This window comes from Berghia stephanieae, chromosome 1, assembly GCF_034508935.2.
Source record: "Berghia stephanieae isolate SIO BIC M18660-M18661 chromosome 1, UCSD_Bste_1.3, whole genome shotgun sequence".
Classification (NCBI taxonomy): Eukaryota; Metazoa; Mollusca; class Gastropoda; order Nudibranchia; family Aeolidiidae; genus Berghia; species Berghia stephanieae.
In genome coordinates, this window is record NC_088360.1 from 85,340,507 (window position 1) to 85,356,129 (window position 15,623).

A 15,623-nucleotide genomic window follows, 5' to 3' on the forward strand; every position below is an offset into this window, starting at 1 on the left:
TTAAAAATTCACCCCATACACCGGAGCATACTCAATGTCTCAATCGTTTCTATGTTATATGTTTGTGTTGAGAATATTGGCTATTAAGCTTAACTGCTGGTCAAAATTATTCGCGATGGTGGTGTACGAACGAATCGGCGGTCTCAAGAAGTGGGTGAGAGAGGGATCTAGTAATGACTTTGAGTTTGAAACGAATATTTTTGTGTTCGTCGATAGCTCACACGGTAGAGCCACGCTCTCACCTGCCAGGCGGAGTTGTCGTACCAATAAGGTCGCAGGTTCAAACCCCACCACCGCCGCGAAAAATTTTCATTCTCTATTGTCTTCTGGCACTTTTCTATTCACTTCATATCTTGTTGTTACCAACATAAGTGCCTGCTCCACTCACTTTTCTGAATTAAAAATATCATCTTGTTGATGGCATTGAAATACTCTCAAACCAAAGCAAAATATTGACCACTACAACACTGTTTTGTTTTTGGTTCGTTCAGACGAGTAAGAGTACCTGGCATAAAAAAAAACCAAGTACTTACAAGCCTGATAAACAAATTATTGTGGTCTTATGGTTGTAAAGCAGTTTCTACCTATGTAAGCAAGCAAAACAGACATACATGCAGAACAGGCACATTGGCAATATGCGTAAAAATTAAAAGCCTTATAAATTCATATTGCACATTGAGTCTGACCTTTGTATTCTTTATAGAAGTCCTTCATACACGTTTCTTGGCTTCATTAAAACAACCTCTTAAAAAAATTACATTCATTAAAATTTATCAATTTTCTTTAGCTAAAACCTCTCATAAAACGGATCAATGTTATTGATTACTCGATCAATTTTTTGTGAAAAAGACATGATTTGAATATAAGAATTCATGTAATACCACGTCTCCTCCTGAAAATAGGTACCAATAAATAATGCTCAAGCCAATAATGACCATTTTGTAACAACTATTTACACATTTTAGGGGATTTATGTTATTTATTCCTCCATCAAATTTGAGTCAATAAGACATGATTTCAATATAAAAATTCATGTCATTCCACGTCTCCTCCTGGCCTTTAGAAAATATGTACCAATAAATAATGATCAAGCCAATGATGCCCCTCTTGCAACATCTCTGTACACATTTTAGGGGATTGATTGACTAGTTGGAAGGGTGAGATATTTAGTAATGATGTATAAAGCTTTGACGATATTTTTCCCATCCGCAGTCATAAAATGGGCATAACAGGTAAAAGGGCATCAACATTCTGGCAATTTGTACCATTGTGGAGATCAATGAAATATTTTTAACAATCTCAAAACAAAACAAAACATCAAAACCTCTCATAAAACATATTTATGTTATTTATTCCTCGATCAAATTTTTGTCAAAAAGACTTGATTTGAATATAAGAATTCATGTAATCCCACATCTCCTCCTGGCCTTTAGAAAATATGTACCAATAAATTATGATCAAGCCAATGATGACCCTTTAGTAACATCTCTTTACACATTTTAGGGGATTGTTTGTTTGTTTTTAAGGGTTTTACCACGCTTGCAACACATTTAGGTTATATCAGTGCCAGTAAAAAAGAAGAAAATGGGATAGTAAAAAGTTCTAGAATTACAATTAAAGCATCCAAGATAAAGTAAGACAAAGGGGAACTGGGAACAAATAGGGATCAGATGTAGATTCCAAGAGCACACCATCAATGTACTTAGTTTGATTGTTGTTTTTGTTTTTAAGGGTTTTACGGCGCTTGCAACACATTTAGGTTATATCAGCGCCAGTAAAAAGGAAGAAAATGGGATAGTAAAGAGTTATAGAATTACAATTAAAGCACCCAAGAAAAAGTAAGACATAGGGGAACTGGGAACAAATAGGGATCAGATGTAGATTCCAAGAGCATACCACCAATGTACTTAGTTTGAGATCACCTAAAAGTCTCATCCAGACACGAGTACAGGTCCCAACTAAGAGGAATACACTCAAATGTTTACCAATTATATAATATAATATATGTTAACTAAACATAATACAATGCATAACAGAGAGATGATTTACAAGGAAAAAAAATATCATCTCCCAAAACTATAACTATACATTCGACTGTTTCCCTCCCAGCCAAGGAGCTCCGGCAAGGATCAGGACAAAACTAAGTAATCTCATACCAAGACAATGACAGGAAACAATTGGGAAACGGGTATGGGGGGATAGAAGACAGAGCATGCACCTCCCTGCCCACTATGGGAGGTCAGGAGTACTTAGTTTGAGATCACCAATAAGTCTCATCTGGACACAAGCTCGGCCCCCACTAAGAGGAACACACTCAAATGCTTACATTATAAATTCAAAATAACAAATATAATAATACATAACAGAGAGATGATTTACAAGGAAAAAAATATCATCTCTCAAAACAATAACTATGCATTTGACTGTTTCCCTCCCAGTCGGGACTCCGGCCAGGGCCAGGACAAAACCAAGTAATCTCATTCCAAGACAAAGACAGAAAGCATATTGGAACAGATATAAGGGGATAGAAGACACAGTATGCACCTCCCTGCCCACTAGGGGAGGTCATGAACCCCACCCAGTTTTAGGGGATTGATTGACTAGTTGGAAGGGTGAGATATTTAGTAATGATGTATAAAGCTTTATCGATATTTTTCCCATCTGCAGCCATAAAACAGGCATAACAGTTAAAAGGCACCAACATTTTGGCGATTTGTACTCTTGTGGTGACCAGTATAATATTTTTAACAATCTCAAGATAAAAGAAGAAAATATAATCCACTAAAACAACAATAAACAAGCCCATAATTTGTGCTCAATTATAAATCCTGTAATTATGTTACGCAGACTACAATAAATGAATGGCATTGAATCATAGTAGGATGTGTTGCTGCAGTATATTGTAACTTAAGGGATAAAGCAATTCCATGTACTTGTACTGCCATTAGAATACTATTTGACAGCCAAAAGTACAAGAGTATTCCATTAGACCGCCCAAATTACAAGAATATGGACTGCAATTAGACAGCCAAAGTAAGAGTCATCTCTATAAAAAGAAAATAATATTATGTCATCTATGATTCTCATCAATAGGTGTAAAAGCTAAATTAAATGCTTTCTCTATACCCCAACGAAGAATATTCCTAAAAAAATTTAAATGTCTATTAAAATAAAAAATAACTTTCCATATATAAAAACGCACATTGTCAGCAAATGTCAATGACGCATGGGTTCTAGACATTGCCTCAAACGATAAGCTTTTTATTACTGGTAAAGTGAGTAGAGTAAAACTCGGAGATGCCCTGAAGGCGTTGATTACAGCCATGGTCATTGTTTCAAATTCTGGAGGAGGTTTTTTCAAGTTCTCAAAGAGAATGTCCTCTATATCTTTACAAAACGAGTATGCTTGGGGTGTACCATTAGCACATATGTTATATTTCTTTTCTATTCCAAGAATATGACCAATGCCATACCAAAAATACACATAATCATCCACATCCAAAACTGAGCATTTGATTCCAATTTGATATGAATACATAACTATAAAACCCATAAAACCGCTTTGTACAACTCCCATATCATACTGACTTAGAAATAAATGACTGTACTGGTCCATTTCACATTGATTCATCTTTTGGGAAACTTGTCTATGCATATTTCTGACAACGAGGATGGATTTATTGGCTTCAGATCCTTTTTGCCAAACATCTCCATAGTGCCACAATGCGACATGACGAAAGGTGTGGATGTATCTTTTAAACGCTTTCTTTGGTGTACTTGAATTTTCAGTAAAAACAAGAGTCTTCAGAAGGTTAGGGAAGCATAAACCAATGACAAGGGAGAAAAACATTCCTATACTGCAACTAAAAATATGCTCTCTAAAAAACAGGCGTCCTCTATAAAATTTTGCCATGTCAAAGTTTTCAGGAGGAACGGGGAGATTTTCAGAGTCTCCCTCCAAATGCCTTCCATCTTCCAAGTCTGTCAAGCGTATCATTCTTTTATCACTCTACAGCTGTCCTTGGACACAAATTTACCATTTTGTTTATGGCACTGTAAATGAGAATGAGAAATTTCATCAGTCTAGAAAAGCGCATTTCCACTTCACCGACAGGTGTCCCATTTTTTTCCCTTTACTACGTTATAATGATTTATAAGAGTTTTTACACCGCATAACCATGACTAGGCCAGTTTTGATTCTATACCATACCATGACAATATGTTATTTAAATTATGTATTCCAATAATTATTTTCAGATTGTTTAGTTCACCAGAAGATTATAAATTGCCGACATGCTCAATAACAATTAAGCAAAATATTCAGTCACGAAGCAACATCTCCCTAGAGGGTTGTAAAATACCATTTCATGTAGTTTTGGTTTTATCACACAAGTGCAAATCAAGATGTTGATCAAGATGCCCGTTGCATGATCAGTAAAGAACACACCACCTGCCCTCAGCTTTTCAATAGATTCAGACTTCTATGAGCCAACCTTGGTCTGAACAATGTGTATGGATCCTCTTTGGAGCTTGCAAAAACAACACGTTTCTTGAGCCAGATCAAGATAAGTACATGGCCACCACAACTGGGAGGAAAAAAATATTTTAAAAAAAGTTAATTCAAATTAAAATCACATTTTCAATTGTGTGTTTGTGCTCTTCTTTAATTTTTAAAATCTCAATTTACAAATTATTCAATTAACCGATACCATATTTTCACGAAATTAATCTGCTTGTCTATGTATGTTTTTTTAAAGGCATGCTTATCTGTATTCATATTTTTGTTAGCATCTTTTCTTTTACTTCTTTTGAATAACTATTTAACTTAAAATAGTATGTGAAGTGCAACCAAGGTCAATGAAGTCACTGAGTCTGAAGGTTTGATTTCACTGAACCCGAGCTTTTCTTATGTTCAAGTATATCAGTAATGTTAATTAAGTAATATTTCTAATCATTTGGACCTTTTCAAGTTTACATTGTATTTGTGTTTTTGTTGGATCCAAATGTAAATAGGATCTAAGTTTTGTATGTCCGGGTCGCACTGTGTTAGCTTTTAATATTACAGTCTGTGATGTGTATTTTGAAACTGTGTAATGTAGATATTATATTGCACCAACGGAATCAAAGATCCGATCTCATTATTCGGATGTTCCAATGAATACATGGAGTAACTTTTTCTTTGATGACAAAGAATAAATTCCTTTTCTGACCACAATTCCCCTAAATGTTTCTACTTAATAGAAAAATCTTTTATTAACTAAACTAAGTTATAATTTTTCGGATTTTAACTCATAAAACAAGGAAACTTTGTGTTTTACCCTCCGACTCACAACCCATACAAAAACACACTTATACAAACACAGATTTACTTTGTCAGATCTTGCTCCTCTAATTTAAATCCATGCTGCTTTCTACAGATGGAAATAAGAAGAAAAATAATGTTACATGTGCACTTAACCAAAAAAATAAAATTAAATCAGGCAAAGCTCTACATCTTCTTTTTTGAAAGTCAGTAACCTACATATGTTTGAAGATCAGTCAGTGGAATACAAATCAGAATAAAACACATCAGAAACACAACCTTAGATTGTTTTTCTATTGCTTTACAACAATATATTATAGTGGGTACCGACTAATAACCTGCCACCCAAACTGGCACCCATGGGTTCACTTTGAACTCAATTTGCAGCATGGTCAATATAGATACTTGGGAAAATAATATAGATTGTCCCAATTTTTTTATTGTGCTAGAACTTTATTACCTCATCATCTTCTTCTTCTTCTTTGTTGGCTTGTGGTTAATATCCATTTTTGTGAACAGAATGAAAACAGAACATACACTGCCTCTCTAATCTCATGTAAATAAATAAATTATTCTTTTAAATGATGCAATATTTCTCTGCTGCTGCATATTGGCATTATAGATTTTGATTGAAGGCATCATGGTTAATTCACTTGAGACAGGGATTTTCAGGGGTTCACAACTGCGATTTCACACAAATTAAAACTACAAGAAAAAAAAAAAGAGTGTCATACACCCAGACATACCCAAAAATGAATGGGGGAACGGATTTCTTGCCAACTGCACTGTATCTGGTTAATGTTTGAATTCCATTTTAGATTATTTAATATTTCAATTCTTAGGTATTTTGGTATTTTAAATTTTTAAAGGGTCCGTTATATCATACCCTTGATAGTTGTTAATGGTTTCCTTTTGTTTGTTATTTATACGACATGACATTTTGATATATTAAACTCAATTTACTGTTTTCCTCTCATTTTTACAGATGGAGTAAGTCATTATTGAAGGAATTACTGTCTATTTAGGTTTAGATATTGAAATGCTTGTATAAATGCATGTAGTCACCAAATAAGAATATATTCATTGATTGTAGTCTGTCGGGTAATTAATTGATATAAATAGAAAAAGGATGGGTCCTAAAACTGCTCCCTGGGGTACTCAAATATGACGTGATACATGACTGACTTTTTCCCCAGCAATAAAACCTCTTGAATTCACCCACTCAAAAATGATTTGATCCATTTCTGTGCTTTTGACCAATGTCGGCCGCTTTGTGTAATCACCAATGGAGTAGCTTACAAACAGATTTTGAAAAATCTATCAAGATTATGTCTGTTTGTCTTCCTTTTCTAGTTCTGAGGTTGGGTCTTAAATGACAGGTATGAATTGGGTTTCACATAATCTATTTTAGAGAGAAAAAACAAAACAAAACAAAAAAACATGAACCTTTATGTAGCGCAATATCTACATAATGTGCTCAAAGCACTTTATAAGAGGTTACTAGCCAACAACAACACGTAAAATCACAATTTTTTTTGAACAGAGAGAACGCTGTTAATAGCCAGGTTCTCATTTTACACCTGAGTTCAGTGAGAGAATGTTTAATTAAGAATCTTATCCAAGGACTCAACTTTGTGCCATTCAGAATGGGACCCGATCCATGGGCCTTCTGATCTGAAGGCAAGTGTCATACCACAAGACCACACAGCTGCAGAAGCTATGTCGGGCATTCAGGGCTGCCTACCGACCAAGTGGTAATGGGATTGTAGAAAGACATCGTCAAACAATTAAGATGTTGGCAGAAAGGGCAAACATTTTACCTGTGGAGGCTTTTTATTCATTTATTGGTATAATTCTACATCCAGGCATGGCATAGATGGGGAGACTGTGCTGTTTTGGGCGATCTTTTTTTTTTCTTTTTTTTTTTAACCTCAGGAATGGGAGACACCCAAAGTTTGTCGTTGCTTTGCCAATTTAGAATTATCTCCGTCTTTTAAATACGACAATAAACAGGTATAGGTATATTGACCTTAGAAAAAAAAGAAAAAAAAATTATTTGATATCGATCATAATAAAGATAATAATAATATAATAATAATAATAATAATAATAATAATAATAATAATAATAATAATAATAATAATAATAATAATAATAATAATAGTAGTAGTAATAATAGTAATAATAGTAATAATAAAAGAAATAATAATAATAATAATAATAATAATAATAATAATAATAATAATAATAATAATAATAATAATAGCACTAATAATAATGATGAAGATGATAACGATTTTAATAATATAATAATAATAATAATAATAATAATAATAATAATAATAATAATAATAATAATAATAATAATAATAATAATAATAATAATAATTATAATAATAATAATAATATTAATAATAATGATAATAATAATAATAATAATAATAATAATAATAATAATAATAATAATAATAATAATAATAATAATAATAATAATAATAATAATAATAATAATAATAATAATTATAATAATAATAATGATAATAAAAATATATAAGACCCATCACCACAAATGTTTCACAATGCCACAATCGCATATTGGGTAAATATAAAAAAGAATAATAATGCAAAAGATATATGACCCTAGTACACTCAAAGAAGGAGCAAAAGTAAGAAAGTGAGACAAGAAAAGCATCGCCGCCTCTGAATTATGATATTAATCGTACAGTCAAATGCAATGCATTTTGACATATGGGGCACTTGGAACGTGGCCCGAAGATGCACATATATACATAAATATACATATACATCCATACATATCACATACATGCACCTATGTGCATACACACATTTTTACATGGTGTATATTTAGTAACCGTACGTGTATGGAGTGTACACTTAAAGGCGGGCGACAGAGGCTAAAAATATATATATAGGATTGCCAATTGGTGAGCAAACTCGGGACCTATTTTCAAGGTCAAGTTGAGTTCGATGCGAGCCCTGTACACTTCCTAAAATAAATAAGTCATATATAAATAGGAAATGCGATCGTGGCACGGGCTGAAAATATTGTGATAGCGGGGATTATGGACGTGTTGGTTCTAAAATAGTCATGATGATGATATTAATAATAATAATAATAAAAATAATTAATAATAATAATAATAATGATAATAATAATAATAATGATAATAATAATAATAATAATAATAATAATAATAATAATAATAATAATAATAATAATAATAATAATAATAATAATAATAATAATAATAATAATAATAATAATAATAATAATAATAATAATAATAATAATAATAATAATAATAATAATAATAATAATAATAATAACAATTAAAAAAAAAAAAAATAAATAAATAAATCAAAGGTCGTTGATTCCGCCTGTCGATTGTGCATATAGATAAGTGTATCTTGTTGTGCATTCACATGTATTTGTGATGTCTTTATTTTTTTTTCTTTTCTAATTATTAGATATTATAAAAGCGGATGCCAACAAATTGAACGACATTGTAATATCGGATATAACGTCTCCATCTTCATCACAGGTTTGTAATTTTAAAAAAATTTTTGTGTTTTTTTTTTTGTTTTTTTTTTTTAAATAAGATAAGATTGGTTTATTGCTTTAATGTAACTGATAGTTTTTTCATAACTATGGGTATACAAATTGTATAATCAATATACCCATCTTCAGAAACACAGGTCCAAGTAATTAATTATAGTAATAATAATAACAATAATAGCAACAATAATAACAATAACACTAACAACAACAACACCAACAACAACAATAATAAAAACACCAACAACAATAATAATAATAACAACAACAACAACAACAATAGAAATAATAATAATGATAGAGCATATAAACTTAGTGATAAAACTACTAAAAATTATTATAACAGCCACATTAGCAAAAACAGGAACCATAATATCTAATAATAATAACAACCATCATAACCACAACTACGATAATAACAACTACAAAAACAGTAATAATAACAATAATATTTTATTTTATTTTATTTTATATCAATTTTCTGATCCTCATATCGGTTCTTAATATCGCTAATGGATATTTTTTTGGGCCATATTTGATTTTAGAGATAACCATTTTTCCAACGAGAATCAAATGATTTATCCACATACGATCCGATTCATTGATTCCGGGATAATCAATCAATCCCACCATTACTTTTTGCAAATCTATATGTATTTGTTTCCCTATCTTACTGTTAATTATGCTTTCTATCTCCCTCCATACAAATTTTACTGCTTTACAATAAAAAAAGAAATGCTCCGAATAGTCTATTTCATCACAATATTGACATTTATTTGAACTTGCAACTTTCATTTTATGAAGCAATATATTGGTAGGGTAAATATTGTGCATAATCTTCCATTGTAAAATCCTTAATCTTGATTCTTTTGTACAAACATAAGGTTTTGGGCGATCTATAAGTAGAAGTGGAGAGATCACCAGACCACTGGGAATGAAACTCCTGGTAATGACAATGAAAGGGTAGGTGGAAGGTTGGTGAGAGAGTTTGGGTGAAACTGTCTCATGCCAGATGCACGTCAAAGTGGGAAAAGGGTACTGTGACTGCAGTGAATTTGATTAACAATGTTGATGTTGATGGTATACCATGACACAAGTTGGATATACAGAGTGTCGTTGAAGCAGAAAGCGAAGACAATGTGGATAACATCACCAGGCCACAATGGGCGTTTGACATTCAGAGATTGGGGGAAGGTGGTGGTAAGGAAAGAGAAGGTGAAATTCAGAGATTGGAGGAAGATGGTGTTGAGGAAAGAGTAGAGAGCACTGGTCTCGGGCAACTTGGAGTAGATGAAGAAGTGAATCCATGTAAGTAGAGCCAGAAGATGAAATTGGAGAAGTTGGCTGATTTAGACGGGTGGGGAGAAGGACGCACATGCCACTGGTTTGGTTCGAAGACTACGATTGCTTACCGGATGACGAAATGGATGATTTGTACTAGACTTAGACAATGTGATCTTTCGATCAGGGGAGCTTGTGATTGTTGTTGATTGATGTGCACGAAATTGTGGGACTCTATGCGAGAGGGTGTGAAAACGATAGTTGAACAAACAAGAGAAAATGGGTTGTCAAGAGAAAAACCGGCAGAGAGGATAGATTTTGTTTGTGAATTGGGTTTGATTGTTATTTCGTGTAGATTAAACCACAAGTAACCCAAATTATATGTCAAACAAGTCTCCCTGATTACTAAGGGGACGATGATAAATCTGAAAAATTGCCCAATTGTCCGTCGCTTAATTTTTGGGACGGTTTGTCGGGATCGAGGTGTCCCAATAAACCAGCTTGGAGTGTAAATATTCTACACTTGACACTTGTCAAACGAATGTTGATAGGATGTGGTGTCCCAATAAACCAGCTTGGAGTGTATATATACACTTGACACTTGTCAAACGAATGTTGATAGGATGTGTAAGGGGTGTAAGGTATTTAAGAATTTGAATAAGCTAGCCAGATGCACCGAAAACTTTAAAATTAATAAAAATAAATGTCGGTTATATTTTTATATAACTTTGTCTCTTTGACTTTGACTTTGCAAAAAATGTTCGGTGCATAAACGTTACAAATGTGATGATCCTGAAGCTCGCAAGGAGGCGGATGCCAAATATTTTCAGAAGCTTTGTAGACAGGGTCTAGAGATTGAGGCAGGAGTTGAGTACAGGAAGATTGTCAGATTAGGGAAAAAGAATGACGATAATAGACCTATGAAGATCATATTAATTAACAGTGATCAAGTATCACAAATCCTAAAAGCAGCGAGGAACCTTGGATCAAAGCCTGAGTTTAAACAAATTAGTATTGGACGTGATCGTACCCCTTTAGAAAGAGAAGAATCGCGAGCTCTTGTCAAGCTAAAACAACAGAAGCAAGCCGAATCAGACAGAAACGGGGAGAAGGCCAGATGGGTCATAAGACATATGAGAATAGTAAACGCCTTCAGGGATACACCAACAGCGGTTATCCTCAACCTGGGCAAGGACAGGATGGAATAGGACGTCCAAAATCAATGCTAAAATGCATGTGTACAAATGTAGATACTTTGTTAAACAAGCGTTTAGAGTTGTCTCATTTTCTTTTACATGAGCAGCCAGATATTTTCTTTGTATCAGAAGTTTTACCAAAACATTTTAAGTGGGCTGTACAGAAAGCTGAAGTTGATATGGATGGTTATTGTTCATTTTCTAATTGTTTTGACAACCAAATTAACGGCCACAGGGGTATCATCATTTATGTGAAAGAGGAGATAGGTGCACAAGAAATCACCCTGACACCTGACCAAAAGTTAGCTAATGAGAGTGTTTGGATCGAAGTGAAAGTGAGGGATGGTGAAAAATTACTAGCTGGATGTGCGTATAGGTCTCCAACTAGTTCCCCAGAGAACACGAATAAGTTGTACCAGACTATGCTGGACCTTACCAAGGATAGGGCATATGTATTAATCACCGGTGACTTCAATCAACCAGATGTTGATTGGGTAAATGAGACAGCCTCAGGCAACAAAGCATTAGAATTCTTAGAGTTCTATAGAGACTCTTTCCTCTATCAACATGTTAAGTCGCCAACGCATTTTCGAGGGGATCAGAAACCAACACTCATAGACCTAGTTTTATCATCTGAAGAGAGCATGGTGAAAAATTTGACTCATAACGCTCCCCTTGGCAAAAGTCATCATCATGTTTTAGCTTTTAACTTTGTGTGTAGCACAAAAATTGAAGTAAAGAAAGAAAGACGGTATAACTACAAAAAAGCCGACTTTGATCAACTGAGAAAGTGTGTGAATGACAGCAATTTACTTGCCAAAATTCAGGATAAGGATGCAAATGATACATGGAACTGCATCAAAAAGACTGTAGAAACTGCAACTGAGGAATGTATTCCTAAAAGTGGATCAGGGCCTGCAGGCAAACGCAAGACACCTGTCTGGTGGAGTGAGATGGCTATGTCTAAGTTACGTAATAAGAAACAGACATACAAGAAATACTTGGGAACACTAGACCAGAGAGACTGGCTAGCCTACACAAGAGCCAGGAACCAAGCAAAAGCGGCGTGCCGGAAAGCAGTTCTAGACTATGAAAAGTCTATAGCGCAAGATGCGAAAAATAATCCAAAGGCATTCTTCTCCTATGCTAAGAGTAAGATGAAAGTGCAAGAAGGCCTAGCCGACCTCAAGGACAATGACGGTAAACTTGTGTCAGCTGACAAAGATAAGGCAAACCTCCTCAATACATTTTTCTGTAGTGTATTCACAAACGAGAGAGTGGGGGATATTCCTGATTGTGAAAAATCTGAAGTTGACTCTTCTCTTAGTGACATTATATTCACTTGTAAAGATGTGTGGAATAAGCTTAAAAATTTAGGCTCCTCGAAATCCTCTGGCCCTGATGGGATACACCCATGTGTACTAAAAGAACTGGCAGAACAGCTAGCAGAACCCTTAGCAGAGTTGTTCAACAAGTCACTTAGGGAAGGGAAGCTGCCCAGCATCTGGAAAGATGCAAATGTAACTCCACTTTTTAAAAAGGGTGAGAAGAGCAAAGCAAGTAACTATCGTCCGGTATCATTAACGTGTGTGATTTGCAAAATAATGGAATCCGTGATTAGGGACAAAGTAGTCAAATACTTAATGGAACAAAAGTTGCTGTCTGAGTATCAACACGGTTTTATATCAAAACGCTCATGTACCACTAATTTATTAGCTGCTCTCGACTCTTGGACTAGGTATTTGGACAGTGGCATACCTGTCGATGCAGTGTACCTTGATTTCGCCAAAGCATTTGACAGTGTTCCACATCAACGCCTTATTAAGAAACTTGGATCATATGGCATCAGTTCATGTTTGCTAGCTTGGATCTCAGATTTCCTGATTGGGAGAAGACAGCGTGTTAGGGTGAACGGCAGTTTTTCGGACTGGGCACCAGTATCGAGTGGTGTTCCGCAGGGAAGCTGCCTTGGCCCAGTTTTGTTTGTAATATTTATTAACGATCTTCCAGACGTTGTGGACTCTCTGTGCCAAATGTATGCAGATGACACTAAGGTGTTCTCTAGAGTAGACAAGGAAGAGTTCATAACTCAGCTCCAAAGTGATCTTGACAGCTTGGTACAGTGGGCTGATAAATGGCAGCTTAGGTTTAATGCAGACAAGTGCCATGTCTTGCACTTGGGATATAGAAACCCGCACCATCAGTACACAATGAGAAATCATGACTCTAGCGAGACTGTCATACTTCAGCCTACTGAAGAGGAAAAAGATTTAGGTGTGTTAGTAGATCAGGAACTGAAGTTCTCTAAGCACATAGAAACCCAAGTAAATAAAGCAAACAGAATCGTTGGCCTCATTAGGAGGTCGTTCACATATCTTGATAGAGATAACATGAGACAATTGTTCACTGCACTTGTACGTCCCCACTTGGAATTTGGCAATGTAGCATGGGCACCACGACTACAGAAAAACAAAGACCTCATAGAAAGTGTTCTAAGACGCGCAACTCGGGTCATTCCGGGATTCAAAGATCTAGAATACACAGAAAGACTGAAAAAGATAAGAATACCTAGCATGCAGTATAGGAGAGACAGAGGAGACCTAATTGAAGCGTACAAATACACACATAATTTATACTATGTTAGCACGAGCCCTCTAAATCTTGATTCCACCAGCACCACCAGAGGACACAAATTCAAACTCTCCAAAGAAAGGTGTTCTCTAAACCTTAGGCAGAACTTTTTCTCAGTTAGGGTAGTCAACAAATGGAACCGCCTGCCTGCAACAGTTGTCGACGCCCCTTCATTGCAGGCATTCAAGTGCCGTCTTGATGCTCATTTTGAAACAGAAAAATACTGTTTGTAAAGTTAAATTCAGACACCTCCTTCCACCATGTGGCATGCCCAGTTTTGAGAGACTTGAATTATATACGTTCACGAATGCACAAGAGCAGATAAAAGGCTCTAAAAGCCTACATAAATCTGGACTTATATCATATCATATCATATCATATCATACAAGAACATGGGCTTTTATAGCCTATTATTAGCACTTAAGACGCGTATAAGTTCTCATGATAAAGTGTCTATTTACATACAAGCCTGTGCAGTGTATGTTATTATCTATAGGATATAATAACAGTTTAAACTAATTCTTGACTCCTTGCATTAGAGGGAGATACTTTGCATGGTCTCATCAGTCATCAGCTGATTATGTAAACATTTCGTTTTTCGTACTATTTTCTCGACCAGTTTTATAGAGTAAAATGGTCTGTAATCCAATCACAGTTTTTAGTAATTTCAATATGGCTGGCATTTGTTTTGGTTTTTCAGCTTATGTTACACGTCTGTGAACTTATCATTTTGACTCGTATACCTGCTTATTTAATTGAATATGTCGTGCCAACTTTCTGCAATGTCACGATTCAGTGATATTGTATCCGTCAAAAGATATTTCTTTCCATCGTCTAAGCAGAACACTCCTGTTCGAGATGGTCAAGTCACCACTGGTGCTGGTTAGTCTTCCTCTTTCTGTCTAAACTAAAAACACAACTAAAAAACCCCAACAAAAACAAAGTCAAAGTAAACATTCATTGGCCTTGGCTTGGATTTAGATAACGAAGTAGTAGTAGAAATTCGGACTCGAGTCTGAATAGTCTCCTGTGGCTATTCAGACTCCAACGTGCGTGCGCATAAAGAAGGTAGTACGTACACAATGTGTGCAAGTGCAGCAATTAGGCAGAGGAGGCAGAGGGTGGAATGGAACTGATAGAACTAGAACTGATAAATAAAGAAATAAATTAGATATAAGAAAAAAAGTTCAGAAGTTAGAAGAAATTATGTTTAGCCCATATCACACTGACTCAGCTCATACTCCTACTTTGGATTGTAGAAGGATTGTTGCCCATCTCACACTATCACAATGTTTTTTCTTTGTCCTGATTTTATTTGGACATCGTGTTATGTCAGAAGAAAAGCTTTTCTTCATTTATCCTTTCATTTATATTTTATATCTAGACGTCTTCCACTACCACAGGACCAAAGTTACTTTGACTGACTTTTGTTACTTTTGAAAAGTTTTAACTCTTTTCATTTTAATTTCTATCTGGTCCTTCCAATTGATCTTTCTCATCAAATATATACTACCTGTTGATAGTTAGCCGACTAAAATGGTAATTTTGATTAGCATTAATTTTATGTAATTATCAATAATCAAAATATTTTTAAAGCAAACTATTCTGCCACGGGAGACATTCAGACTGAGTTTGA

At 34.6% G+C, this 15,623-nt stretch overlaps 3 protein-coding genes across 7 annotated transcripts in view; 2 read left to right on the forward strand and 1 right to left on the reverse strand.

Moving 5' to 3' along the window:
• Positions 1-1,705: 1,705 nt before the first annotated feature.
• On the reverse strand, positions 1,706-14,563 carry LOC144959792 (uncharacterized). Of its 5 annotated transcripts, XM_078892544.1 has the most exons (4): positions 14,453-14,547; positions 7,123-7,331; positions 5,370-5,411; positions 1,706-4,586 (listed from the first exon to the last, which is right to left on the reverse strand). In XM_078892544.1, the coding sequence occupies exon 4, from the start codon at positions 3,995-3,997 to the stop codon at positions 3,071-3,073; it is 927 nt and encodes a 308-aa protein (XP_078748670.1). In that variant the 5' UTR covers positions 3,998-4,586; positions 5,370-5,411; positions 7,123-7,331; positions 14,453-14,547; the 3' UTR covers positions 1,706-3,070. The 5 variants fall into 5 exon arrangements, with proteins under 5 accessions (XP_078748670.1, XP_078748684.1, XP_078748677.1 ...); XM_078892558.1 differs by lacking the exon at positions 7,123-7,331; XM_078892551.1 differs by lacking the exon at positions 5,370-5,411.
• On the forward strand, positions 11,383-14,565 carry LOC144957381 (uncharacterized). The gene is made up of 2 exons (XM_078888661.1): positions 11,383-14,109; positions 14,527-14,565. Exons 1-2 carry the CDS (start codon positions 11,383-11,385, stop codon positions 14,563-14,565), a joined length of 2,766 nt encoding a protein of 921 aa, XP_078744787.1.
• Positions 14,566-14,634: 69 nt separating this feature from the next.
• The window catches only part of LOC144959812 (rab3 GTPase-activating protein non-catalytic subunit-like), a 31,928-nt gene continuing 30,939 nt past the window's right edge, over positions 14,635-15,623 (forward strand). Inside the window, exon 1 of the mRNA XM_078892593.1 lies at positions 14,635-14,869. Within this exon, the coding sequence (XP_078748719.1) occupies positions 14,749-14,869 (121 nt within the window). The 5' untranslated portion in view covers positions 14,635-14,748. The remainder of the gene's footprint in view (positions 14,870-15,623) is intronic.